This window comes from Carassius carassius, chromosome 13 (assembly GCF_963082965.1).
Source record: "Carassius carassius chromosome 13, fCarCar2.1, whole genome shotgun sequence".
Lineage (NCBI taxonomy): Eukaryota > Metazoa > Chordata > Actinopteri > Cypriniformes > Cyprinidae > Carassius > Carassius carassius.
In genome coordinates, this window is record NC_081767.1 from 22,723,569 (window position 1) to 22,736,232 (window position 12,664).

At 40.4% G+C, this 12,664-nt stretch overlaps 1 protein-coding gene across 5 annotated transcripts in view; it reads right to left on the reverse strand.

The window, feature by feature from the left end:
• Window positions 1-7,940, reverse strand: part of LOC132156109 (capping protein, Arp2/3 and myosin-I linker protein 2-like) — a 41,121-nt gene extending 33,181 nt beyond the window's left edge. Inside the window, exons 1-10 of one of the 5 annotated variants that reach the window (XM_059564972.1) lie at window positions 7,519-7,940; window positions 6,513-6,634; window positions 2,328-2,425; window positions 2,137-2,207; window positions 1,976-2,049; window positions 1,222-1,297; window positions 668-756; window positions 493-587; window positions 299-385; window positions 38-147 (exon numbers count right to left, since the gene is read on the reverse strand). In XM_059564972.1, coding sequence (XP_059420955.1) covers window positions 38-147; window positions 299-385; window positions 493-587; window positions 668-756; window positions 1,222-1,297; window positions 1,976-2,049; window positions 2,137-2,207; window positions 2,328-2,425; window positions 6,513-6,592 — 780 coding nt within the window. In that variant the 5' untranslated portion in view covers window positions 6,593-6,634; window positions 7,519-7,940. The remainder of the gene's footprint in view (window positions 1-37; window positions 148-298; window positions 386-492; window positions 588-667; window positions 757-1,221; window positions 1,298-1,975; window positions 2,050-2,136; window positions 2,208-2,327; window positions 2,426-6,512; window positions 6,635-7,518) is intronic. The other 4 variants (XM_059564970.1, XM_059564971.1, XM_059564969.1 and 1 more) reach the window with 4 other exon arrangements.
• Window positions 7,941-12,664: the final 4,724 nt, after the last annotated feature.

The following is a 12,664-nucleotide window of genomic DNA, read 5'->3' on the forward strand; positions in this document are numbered from 1 at the left end:
TAAGGGCCTTCCATCCCCCCAGCTCTGTCAAACTCACCAGAGCCTCTTCTGTCGCGAGGCAGTTGATGTTTCCGCTCAGGTCTAGGTGGGTAAGAGTGTTGCAGAGAGATGTACTTTGATGAAGAGCTTTAACCAGACAGCCCAGGCCTAGTGCAAAAGGAAGAGAGAAAACGAGGTTGAAGAAGGCAACAGCATGGCAAACAAAGCTACTGTCTTGAGAAAGTGTATCAAATTACTTTTGTAGGCAGGAAATAGCATCTTGAAATGTATAAAAGCAAGTAAGAGATCAACGCAGCACCTTTAGGGGACATGGAGACCTTGGAGAGATACAGCTGACTGAGACCACGTGCCAATTTGCCTAAACTCTGACTAAGAGCAATCACACCTAAGTGCAAGGGAACAGAGATGACATAACATCAGCACGTATACTCAGGAGAAATCTGAACAGACAGAGACCTGATCTCAGATCAGAGAGAATATCTGCATCAGTACCTTTATCTTCAATGGCATTGACAGACAGGTTGATGATATGGACAGCAGAAGCAGAACTGTCCCGAAAAGTACTGGCCATCTTGACAGCAAAATCCCTGCATCGTGGATTCAACAATCATTTACTGGCTTCAAAGACACTGGGTAAATGTGCTTTAACAAGCTTGATGAAACTCACATTTTGAGTCCACTGGCCTCCAGACTGACCTCCTCCAGAGCACAGGACCGGGCGATCATATAGAGGACCTGCTCCTGAACATCAGGGGTCTGAGAACAGAGAGCAGATGGACAACACACTAAGATTGACATGAATTGAGTATGATGCACTATGATAAAAAATGTTATGTGCTACGCAGCCACAAAGTACTGAAATTTAAATAAAAAGAGACTTGTTTGGTTGCTTCAAGAGAGCAGCTTCAGCTACAAATCTTTTTTCTCTTCATCCTTCAATCTTCTATTTCTCTCCATTTTAAATTAGTATTCTGTATCACACTGAGATCAAATTTGCCCTTGAGCATGTCTCGTCATGGTGTTGTGATGCCTCTCAGTCAGAACAACAATTTTTTTTATTTGGCAAGTGGCCTATATCTGACCTTTCCACAACCAGGAGCGAGAGGAAACGGGGGTCTGACATGAGTGGATAAGTCAAGTCTAAACATGACCAAACATGAAAGTTTCTAGCTTTCTTTATCAGTATTCATGATTATTTGGCCCAGAAGTATCCATTCATACCAGTTTGAAGTCCTTGCTGCATATCTTGGTGAACCATTGGTTAAAGGACAGAGCACCCACTGCTAAAGCCAAGTCTCTGTTAACATTTTCAACAGATTATTAAGAAATATCACAACATCAAAAATATATATTAACAATGACATTGATTTATATATAAAAAATTTGAGGTCAGTAAGATTTTTTAAATAAATTATTACTTTTATTCAGCAAGGATGCATTAAATTGATTAAAAGTGACAGTAAAGGCTTTTACATCGTTACAAAAATAACTTTCTATTCAAATTGATTTCTATTCAAACAATTAAATATCACGGTTTCCACAAACAGCACAGCTGTTTCCAACATTGATAATAAGAAATGTTCAAAAGAAGAAAAAAAAATAATAATAATAATAATATATGTATATATATATATATTTATTTATATATATATATATACAGTATATATATATATATATATATATATATATATATATATTTATTTATTTATTTATTATGTATTCAATTATAAAACAGTTTATTAAAACTAAAATTTCTTGTTTTTATTGTATTTTTAATTTAAAATGCAGCTTTGATGAGAATAAAGGCTTTTTTTTTCAAAAATCTTACAGACCCCACACTTTTGAATGGCAGTTTATTAAAGTTTTATATATATTAAAATTAAATGCATTTGTATATGGTATATATTGTAAAAATATATTATAAATACATTTCTTATTTAGAGTAAGAATATAAAGTATAAGTTATTGTATCTACCTGCTGTCTAAATGACTGAAGTCAACGAGGTTGAAAACCCGACAGTTCTGAGCATGGTAAATATTATCGACGTCCTAGAAACCACAGGGGCAACAGTTCTTAAAAGCATCATTGCATAACCTTTGAAAATTTGATTCTTATTCGTATTGATTGCCACACACCCACTGAACTTCCATACAGCACGGGAACTCATTGAAGTCACATAAAGCTCCATAAGTGTCCGAAAAGCCTCCTGTAGAGGACAAAAGAGAATGCAGAAATCAAATGAAAGTATTTAGATATCTAAATAAACATGTAGATGTGACTGTTCTATACAGCTGATCACACAGACTGATGGTGAATATCATCTGACCACATGGTCCAACTGCTCCATTCACATGTTCTTCAACTCTGGAGGCAAGACTGAAAAGCCGCTCTTGGAGGTCAGGGGGAACTTTCTTCAGCAACTTCCTGAAAGGAAAAAAGAGATGGAGGGGGATAAAGGAAGTGTAGGATCAGAGAAAACACACCAGCCAACACAAATTATTTCTTTAGTTTTCCAGTCAGTGGTAAAAAACTTGCTATATACGCAATGATCATGTTACTTGATGGCATTAGATAATGTGTACTAAAGGTCATGTTTGTTCCATTTGTGGGCAGATAAATCTGTTAAGGTTTTCGAGAAGAAGTGAGTCAAATCAGTCAAGGCCTTATTTAGGTTTAATTCATGAGGAAGGAAAAATAAGGAAAAGTGAAACTAAGATCATTCACTTTTCTAATGATTTATGAAAGCAGTGGTTTTTACGTGGTATTGCTTCAGGAACCAGATTTTACACAAGACACTAAGTACATAAAATGGGCCAACATTATGGTCAGCACAATGTGTATATGAATCCATATTTAATGTAGAATGGGTCATATTTAATTTATTGTTAGAATGAGTTGAAAAAATTAACTCAGATGCACTTTGTTTATATGTATATGTTTACATTTAGGTGTCATCACATTTATTATTGCTCTATGAAATTTTGGGGGCAAATCCAGTCCTTTCAATAGAAATCCATGCAATTGGGAGTTTTGTGTAAGGCCAAAGAAGTACCCACACTGATTTTACTCATATTTATGTTGGCTATGCAAATTTACCGTGCTGACCATCAGAAAGCTATCATACATCTCTACACTACGGAAAATTTTTATTTTTTTTGCCCGCCAAACGTTACCATACCTTTATTAGAAATATGTCCGAAATTTAAATAGAAATACAGAATCTAAAAATAAAAATAGGTGTTATATCTTTCATGGATGTTATAAGTTGCACTGAGTAAATACAGCTGAATAAAACAAAAATTATTTCTAGCTTCACTCAAAAACATTATTTTAGTAGTTTGCCCAGTTTACTTGAACAAAAGAAGCTAACACAACACAAATCTTTAGTGTGACGAGTGGGGCGGGGCCGAGGGACATGGGAGCGAGGCCGGTGGAGTGATTGGAGATGAACTACACCTGTTCGACCCACCGGTCTCGAGGCCCATGGAGGAGATGGAAGGATATAAAACTGGAGCGACGACAGTGAAGGACGAGAGAGGACCAGGCCTGGGATTTTAGTTGTGTTTTGGTTTTTATTTGAGCGCACCAGTCGTCCGTGAGGGGCTGGTGCGCGGTTTTGTGTTTATTTTGTTTTATTAAAATGTTGTTGATTGTCCGCCGGTTCCCGCCTCCTTCTTCCGGATGAATATGAAGGTTTATATCATTACATTTAGTTTTTACCCAGTTGTAATTTGCACTCAATTTTATTACGTTAAATGAAATTACATTTGTAAACTGTTAAGTTAACTTAAACCAATGATGTTACAATGACTGAAACTGGGCAGGGGATTTCTAGTTCCCAGCATGCTTTGCATAGGGATAGATCAGGAGAGTAAATGTTGAAATAAAGTGCTGTATAATGTGTTTTTTAGTAAAGGAAAATATCTATTAAAGTTTGCTGTTCAGTTATATTTGACATTTGAAAGAGTTTATGTTATGTTGATTTTTGAGGTTAACATTATGCTGAAGTGTAGACCTTGTGGTGAGGCTATGGTTACATTTCACTAAAGTGATGTTGTTCTTGATAAGCTGTATATGTGCTGATGCCAGTTAAGAGAACACTTTTACTTAATTTAAAGTGTTACATAATTTTCTTTGCATGTAAGCAAGTGTTATGTTGGCTATTAGTTCTTATGAGAATAAATAAAATGAATAAGCTTGAGGACAAGCACATGATTTCTATTGACTATATGGTCACCATTTCTACGTTTCACAATCAAATGATCTTGGAACATTTTTATGTTTGTATGACAGCTACTTACAACCCAAATGCTCCCCCATTTACCACAATGGTAACAACAAAAAAAACTCAAAACTAAACTAACATTAAACACTTTCTGAACAGCAACATCACTGGTTGGATCAACAGAGTGAATTATGTTACACAGGTGTATCTCAATAAATTATAATGTCGTGGAAAAGTTCATTTATTTCAGTAATTCGACTCAAAAATTGTATTAAATTAATTAATTTCACACAGACTGAAGTAGTTTAAGTCTTTGGTTCTTTTAATTGTGATGATTTTGGCTCACATTTAACAATAATCCACCAATTCACTATCACAACAAATTAGAAGATGGTGACATGCCAATCGGCTAATCAACTCAAAACACCTGCAAAGGTTTCCTGAGCCTTCAAAATGGTCTCTCAGTTTGGTTCACTAGACTACACAATCATGGGGAAGACTGCTGATCTGACAGTTGTCCAGAAGACAATCATTGACACCCTTCACAAGGAGCCACTAACATTCATTGCCAATGAAGCTGGCTGTTCACAGAGTGCTGTATCCAAGCATGTTAACAGAAAGTTGAGTGGAAGGAAAAAGTGTGGAAGAAAAAGATGCACAACCAACCGAGAGAACCACAGCCTTATGAGGATTGTTAAGCAAAATCGATTCAGGAATTTGAGTGAACTTCACAAGGAATGGACTGAGGCTGGGGTCAAGGCATCAAGAGCCACCACACACAGACGTGTCAAGGAATTTGTTGAACCACAAACAGTGTCAGAGGAGTTTTACCTGGGCTAAGGAGAAGAAGAACTGGACTGTTGCCCAGTGGTCCAATGTCCTCTTTTCAGATGAGAGCAAGTTTTGTATTTCATTTGGAAACCAAGGTCCTAGAGTCTGGAGGAAGGGTGGAGAAGCTCATAGCTCAAGTTGCTTGAAGTACAGTGTTAAGTTTCCACAGTGTGTGATGATCTGGGATGCAAGCTCCATTGTGTTTTTTGAAAACCAAAGACACTGCACCCGTTTACCAAGACATTTTGAAGCACTTCATGCTTCCTTCTGCTGACCAGCTTTTTGAAGATGCTGATTTCATTTTCCAACAGGATTTGGCACCTGCCCACACTTACAAAAGCACCAAAAGTTAGTTAAATGACCATGGTGTTGGTGTGCTTGACTGGCCAGCAAACTCACCAGACCTGAACCCCATAAAGAATCTATGGGCTATTGTCAAGAGGAAAATGAGAAACAAGAGACCAAAAAATGCAGATGAGCTGAAGGCCACTGTAAAAGAAACCTGGGCTTCCATACCACCTCAGCAGTGCCACAAACTGATCACATCCATGCCACGCTGAATTGAGGCAGTAATTAAAACAGAAAGGAGCCCCTACCAAGTATTGAGTACATGTACAGTAAATGAACATGCTTTCCAGAAAGCCAACAATTCACAAATATTTTATTGGTCTTATGAAGTATTCTTATTTGTTGAGATAGTGAATTTTTGTTAAATGTGAGTAAAAATCATCACAAGAACAAAAGAGTCCAACTACTTCAGTCTGTGTGCATTGAAATTATTCGATACACGAGTTTCACAATTTGGGTTGAATTAATGAAATAAATTAACATTTCCATGACTTATTTATTGAGAAGCACCTGTATATATAAACACACACACACACATACAGAATACATATTTTGTATTTTTTAGAAATATAGATAACCTTTAACAATACTACAGGCGGCCTTTATTCACCCCAGAGCCATCTGAGGGACTTTTTTTTATTATGGATGCACGCATTTATTTCATGTCTTTTGGACTTCTGGCAACCAACACCTGCTTACACCATTGAAAGGAAAAAGTTTTAATATAACTCCAATTGGATTCGTCTGAAAGAAGAAAGTTACATACACCTAGGATGCTTTTTTCATTTCTGTGTGAACTAACCCTTTGGATAAGGTCATTACACCTGCCCATGTTTCCATTCATGTCAAAGTACCGTAGAGTTGGAATAGACACACTGGCTTTGATGTCAATAACAATTTTTTTATAAACCTATTTGTTTTGCTATCCTAACTATACCTAATTATTTGGTCACTGCATTTTAAACCACAGTGTGCAACTGGATACGACAATAGTTTTTACTTAAAAGCACTCTAGCACTGAAATGGAAATCTAATGAATAAACAGATGAACGAATAGCATTTGAAGTAATGCATGAGGTTAGATGTGATGATTAACAGATCACTCACCCTGGTGATGAATCAGGGAAGATCTTCTTGAGAGAGGCGGTGACATGGGTGACTACAGCTTCCAGATCTCGCACTGACATCAGGCTAAGAGAGTAGATCTGCCTGTCTGTCTCAATAACCACCTCACGCACAGACATAAACAAAGAGCCATGGATGATGAGTGATTGTAATTGTCCATAAAAGACTAGCTAACTAACTAACTGGCTGGTTCTTCTGAGACAGTTTGACATTTAAAGCAGATAAAACATCACATGCTTTAAACATCTAAAAAAAAAAATAGGGTTGAAAAATGACCTCAACTTCCCTGCATTCTAACTATGTGGTCATTTTACACTATAAATATTTTAAAACAGAAAAGGAAACTAAAAATAATACCTAAAATGTCAATAGGTTAAATGTAGAGATCTATATATTACAGTATTTGCATGTAACATGTAAATGTATTATACTTTTACAAATATAGGTAAAAACTATTATCTCATAAATTACAGAGAAACTCTATATTTAACAGTATTACCCTACTGTTGAAAAGGTTTGGGGTCAGTAAGATTTTTATTCAGCAAAAAGTGAGCGTAAAAGACTTTTACACTGTTGCAAAAGATTAACCTTCAAATAAATACTGTCTTTAAATTTATATTAATCAAAGAATAATTAAAATTTAAGCAGCACAATTATATATTTAATATAAAATATTATTAAAATAGAATACAGTTGTTTTAAATTGCAACACTATTTCACAATATTATTGTTTTTACTGTATTTTTAATCAACTTAATACAGCCATGGTGAGCATAAGAGACTTACTTAAAGTATACTGGTATATTTCTATCACAGCTGCTCCCCATTTTTATTATAGTCACATTTAAATGTATTCATTCAAGAGATGTTTTTATCAACAGCAACTTATAAAACAAAACAGAATGTTACAGTGTATATTAACAAGCAACTTTAAATGTGCATTACAATCTTTCATCAGTATGGCATGTTGTAGTAGTAGATCTCTTACTTGCTCAATACTGTCGATAGTGATGGCATAGATCTCAAGATGACTCTAGATAACTGAAGGAGCTCTCCACCTGCAGTGAGAGACAGGACAGCTCTGGACAGCACACATACTCTGACATGCAAATGTAACAAATAACACTGGAAATATAGTGACTCAGAGGTTAACACAGAAGGGAAGGTGGGGGGCTGGGAGGCTGGGTCATTCACTGAAACTCAAACACGGAAGTTGAGTTAGGAACAAGTGATTTTTTTTTCACAGGAACTAGCATTGAGTCATACACTTTCAATATCTAACTGCATATCATGACACAGAAATACATTCCGTTAAGAGTTAATAGCCCTTCTTTCACTAATCAAGAAAGACAATCAACTTTAAAGGGAGTACATGTCATTTTCAACTTTTTTTTTTAACCCTCAGTCATGAAATCACACCTAGCAGTAGTCATGGGCATGTTTTTGGAGCTGAAACATGATACAAACATCACTCAGAGCACATATAAATTTTTAACGGAGCTCTGCTAAGAAATATTCCCCCCACAGTACTTTGAGTTAATAGTTGACGTGACCTATTGACCCTCCTGCTTCTAAACTACTGCTTGATTTATCAGCTGCATATTTTCGTAACATACAGTCGTTTCACTGTTCAAGGTTACTTGTTTTGTTTTTTGGTTCAATGGCAATTTTCTTATTTTAAAGGAATGATAGAAGCATTTAACATATACCTGTTATTCTGAATGTCAAGTTTAACATTATGATTTCGGAATATTGTTAGTATAAAAACAAGTGTTATATGATCATGCAACATTTCTTTGACTTTCAAGTATTTCATTTAGGGCTATATTGTTAAGTATTTAATTTAGGGTATATATTTTTTAAATATATGTGTGTGTGTGTGTGTGTGTGTGTGTGTGTGTGTGTGTGTGTGTGTGTGTATATATATATATATATATATATATAGTACACACACATATATTATGTAAACACAAACTTTTATTTTGGATGCGATTAATCGATCTGACAGCCTTGATTACATTTTTAAATACTCCATAATCTCAGCGTGTTCTAATGTACATTGGATTTTATTATTAATCAATTCGCATACTATACATCTTAAATAGTATTCGAAAATAGAATTAGTGTCCCAAATTATAGTATGTTAAAAGGGTCATATGATGCAATTTCGATTATTTATTTCTGTTTTGAGTGTTACAAGCTGTTGGTGCATAAAGAAGATCTGTAAAGTTGCAAAGACTAAAGTCTCAAACCCAAAGAGATATTCTTTATCAAAGTTAAGAGTCAACCACACCCCACACCCCCAAAATGGCTCGTTCTAACATGCCCCAACACATCTACGTCACTATGTAGGAAGATTTGCATAATGCTGCCCAAATGTTCATGCAAAGAAAGAAGGTGTAACTTTTCTTCTTACTGTTGCCATCGCTGCCATGTCATGGAGTCGCTGCGTGTTTCGCAACGCAACGCCTAAAAAGACAGTATAAGTCACTATAACCAGTAATTATGTCCCCAGTGGATGCAACAAATGCCTCGTTTGTAATGGGTTTTATTGGTTTTGTCTTGTCAAGCGAAGTCCGGATCTCGAACAAATCTTTCTATTTAACCGGATCTTCTTAGTGAACCGGTCAAACCAGTTCACCAAATCAAACTGAATAGTTTGAAACGGTTCGCGTCTAAAGTATGCACTAATCCACAAATTAATTTATTTATTTGGTTCATAAACGTGCCTTACATTCCCTGTGACGTGAAATAAACCAATATCCTGAGTTATTCAGTTAGTCCTAACAGTACACTGACTGAACTGCTAAAAGAGAAACGATGATGGGATGTGCACGAGCAGAGCAGCTGGACTCAGTCTCGTGCTGCTGGACTGGGAGATAGCATATAACATGAGGAATCCACCGCTGACTTCATTCTAGGGCGCCCATGGTTGGAGCAGCATAGCCCTGTCATCTCGTGGAAGACAGGCGAAGTCCTGAAGTGGGGCAACTCCTGTTTCCAGGGCTGTATCACTGGTTGTCCTGTTCCAGCCAAACCTACCCCTGCACCTCTTGCAGTTTGTACTACCTCAATTGAGAGCCCGGTGGAAAACCAATCCATCTCCATCCCGACATGCTACGCATCCTTCAGTGACGTATTCTGCCCCAAACGGGCTTCCAAGCTGCCTCCACACCGGCCGTGGGACTGTGCCATCGATCTGCTTCCGGGTGAACCAGTGCCTAAAGGAAGGATCTACCCCCTTTCCATTCCGCTGGAGAAGGCCATGGAGGAGTACATCAAGGAGGCACTGGCCCAGGGTTACATTCGTCCATCTACCTCCCCTGCTGCTTCGAGTTTCTTCTTCGTCAAAAAGAAGGATAGAGGCTTACGACCCTGTATCGATTATCGGGCTCTTAACAACATTACTGTCAAGTTCCGATATCCACTTCCCCTCATCCCAGCTGCCATGGAACATCTCCGTGGTGCCATTGTCTTCACAAAGTTGGACCTCCACAGCGCCTACAACCTCATCCGGATACAAGAGGGGGACGAGTGGAAAACTGCCTTCATCACCCCTACTGGCCACTATGAGTACTGTGTGATGGCGAATGGACTTGTTAACATCCCCTCCGTCTTCCAGGACTTTATCCATGAGGTGCTCCGGGAGTTCCCCCATAAGTTTGTCCTCGTCTACATTGATGATATCCTCATTTACTCCCAGAGCCCAGCGGAACATCGTCGCCACGTTGCGGAGGTCCTGCAATGCCTGAGGGCCTTTCAGCTCTACCTCAAGGCCGAGAAATGCTCCTTCCATCAGCCCTCAGTGCAGTTCCTTGGTTACAACATCAACAGCAGTGGCATCCGGATGGACGAGGGGAAGGTAAATGCTGTAAGGAATTGGCCCATTCCTACCACCATCAAAGAACTCCAACGATTCTTTGGCTTTGCCAATTTCTACAGACGTTTGATCCAAAACTACAGTACCATCACCAGCCCTCTCACTAGTCTCCTCCGAAATAAACCAAAATCACTCTCTTGGACTCCAGCCGCCACGGAGGCCTTCAACTCCCTCAAGAAGGCATTTACGACCGCTCCACTCCTGGTCCATCCTGACCCCAACCGACCCTTCGTCGTTGAAGTCGACGCCTCTACTATCGGAGTGGGAGGGGTCTTAACTCAGCAGCAGGGTAATCCCAGTCGCCTCCACCTATGTGCCTTCTTCTCCCGGAAGCTCAACCCGGCGGAGGTAAATTATGACATCGGCAACCGTGAGCTGTTGGCCATCAAGTTGGCCCTGGAAGAATGGAGACATTGGCTGGAGGGAGCCAAACACCCCTTTCTGGTTCTCACTGACCACAAGAACCTTGAGTATTTTCGGGTCGCCAAGAGGTTTAATCCTAGACAGGCCCGCTGGGCGCTATTCTTCACCCGTTTCCACTTTACCATCTCGTATTGCCCAGGGGCTAAGAACGTGAAGACTGACGCCCTGTCCCGGTGTCACGCCCCCAAAGAAAACCTAGAGGAACCAGAAACCATACTCCCAGAAAAAGTCATCATCAGCCCCATTACCTGGTCTGCCGAAACCCTTCCTCCATCTGATCCTGCTACCAACACCCTGCTGGGTTGCCCACCTGGACACCAGTACATCCCCAGGACACGGCGCACTCCACTCATCCACTCCGCTCACACATCTCTCGGCACTGGTCACCCGGGGGTCAATGAAACCCTCTCGTTGCTAAGGGAATGCTTCTGGTGGCCCAACATGGCCTCTGACGTCAGAAGGTACGTGAACTGATGTACAGACTGCGCCATCTCTAAAAGCCCTCGCCATCTACCATCAGGCAAGCTCCATCCTCTGCCCGTCCCTAATCGCCCGTGGTCACACCTAGGGGTGGATTTTATTACTGATCTTCCTCCTTCTGATAATAATACCTGCATTCTTGTCATAGTGGACAGATTTTCTAAGTCTTGTGGTCTTCTCCCCCTGAAAGGTCTGCCCACGTCCATGGAAACGGCCGAGATACTATTTAACCATGTCTTCAGGTACTTCGGCATCCCAGAAGACATCGTCTTAGACAGAGGTCCTCAGTTCATCTCCCGGGTATGGAAAGCATTCCATTTGCTCCTAGGTGTGGCCATCAATCTGTCCTCCAGATACCATCCACAATCTAACGGGCAGACGGATAGGAAGGTTCAGGAGATTGGACGATTCCTCCGTACTTTCTGTCACGGCCACCAGAACTCCTGGAACCAGTTCCTAGGGTGGGCCGAGTACGCACAGAACTCCCTGCAACAACCTACCACCAGACTCACTCCATTCCAGTGCGTGCTTGGCTACCAACCTCCACTCTTCCCCTGGTCAGGAGAACCCTCGGATGTACCCGCCATCGACTACTGGTTCCGGGAGAGCGAGAGGGTATGGGATGCGGCCCACCACCAACTCCAGCAGGCCCTATGCAGGCGCAGGATGACAGCCGACCTTCGTCGATCCGAGGCCCCGGCATACCAACCTGGTCAGAAGGTCTGGCTGTCCACCCTAAGCTAAGTCCCAGATTCATTGGCCCATTCACCATCCTTGAGCAGATCAATCCGGTCACTTACAAACTCCAATTACCACCTGAGTACCGGATTCACCCCACTTTCCTTGTGTCTCTCCTTAAGCCTCACCATCCCTCTGTTTCTCCCTCCACCTGGCGAAGCCGAAGCCCCCCCTCCACTCCTCCTTGAAGACGGTGCTGCCTATGAAGTAAGAGACATCCTGGACTCCCGGCGGCGTGGTGTACAACTTAAATACCTAGTGGACTGGGAAGGATATGGTCCAGAGGAATGTTCATGGGTCCCACGCAACGACATCCTGGATCCGAACTTACTAAACACCTTCCACTCCAGTCATCCTAACAGGCCAGCTCCCAGAGGAAGAGGACGTCCACCACATCGTCTGGGTCCTCGGCCCTCAGGAGCAGGCTGTGGGGAGGGGGGTACTGTTACAGACATGCCAGGTTCCACCTCCATTCAATCACGACGCACGCCCTCACCTGAGTACTGAGCACTTCCACCTGACCCTCATCATCATCCAATCACCTCTGCACTACAAATACCACACACACACACTCAATCAGCGTCCGGTCTCGTTCACAAGGTCTTACCTTTAT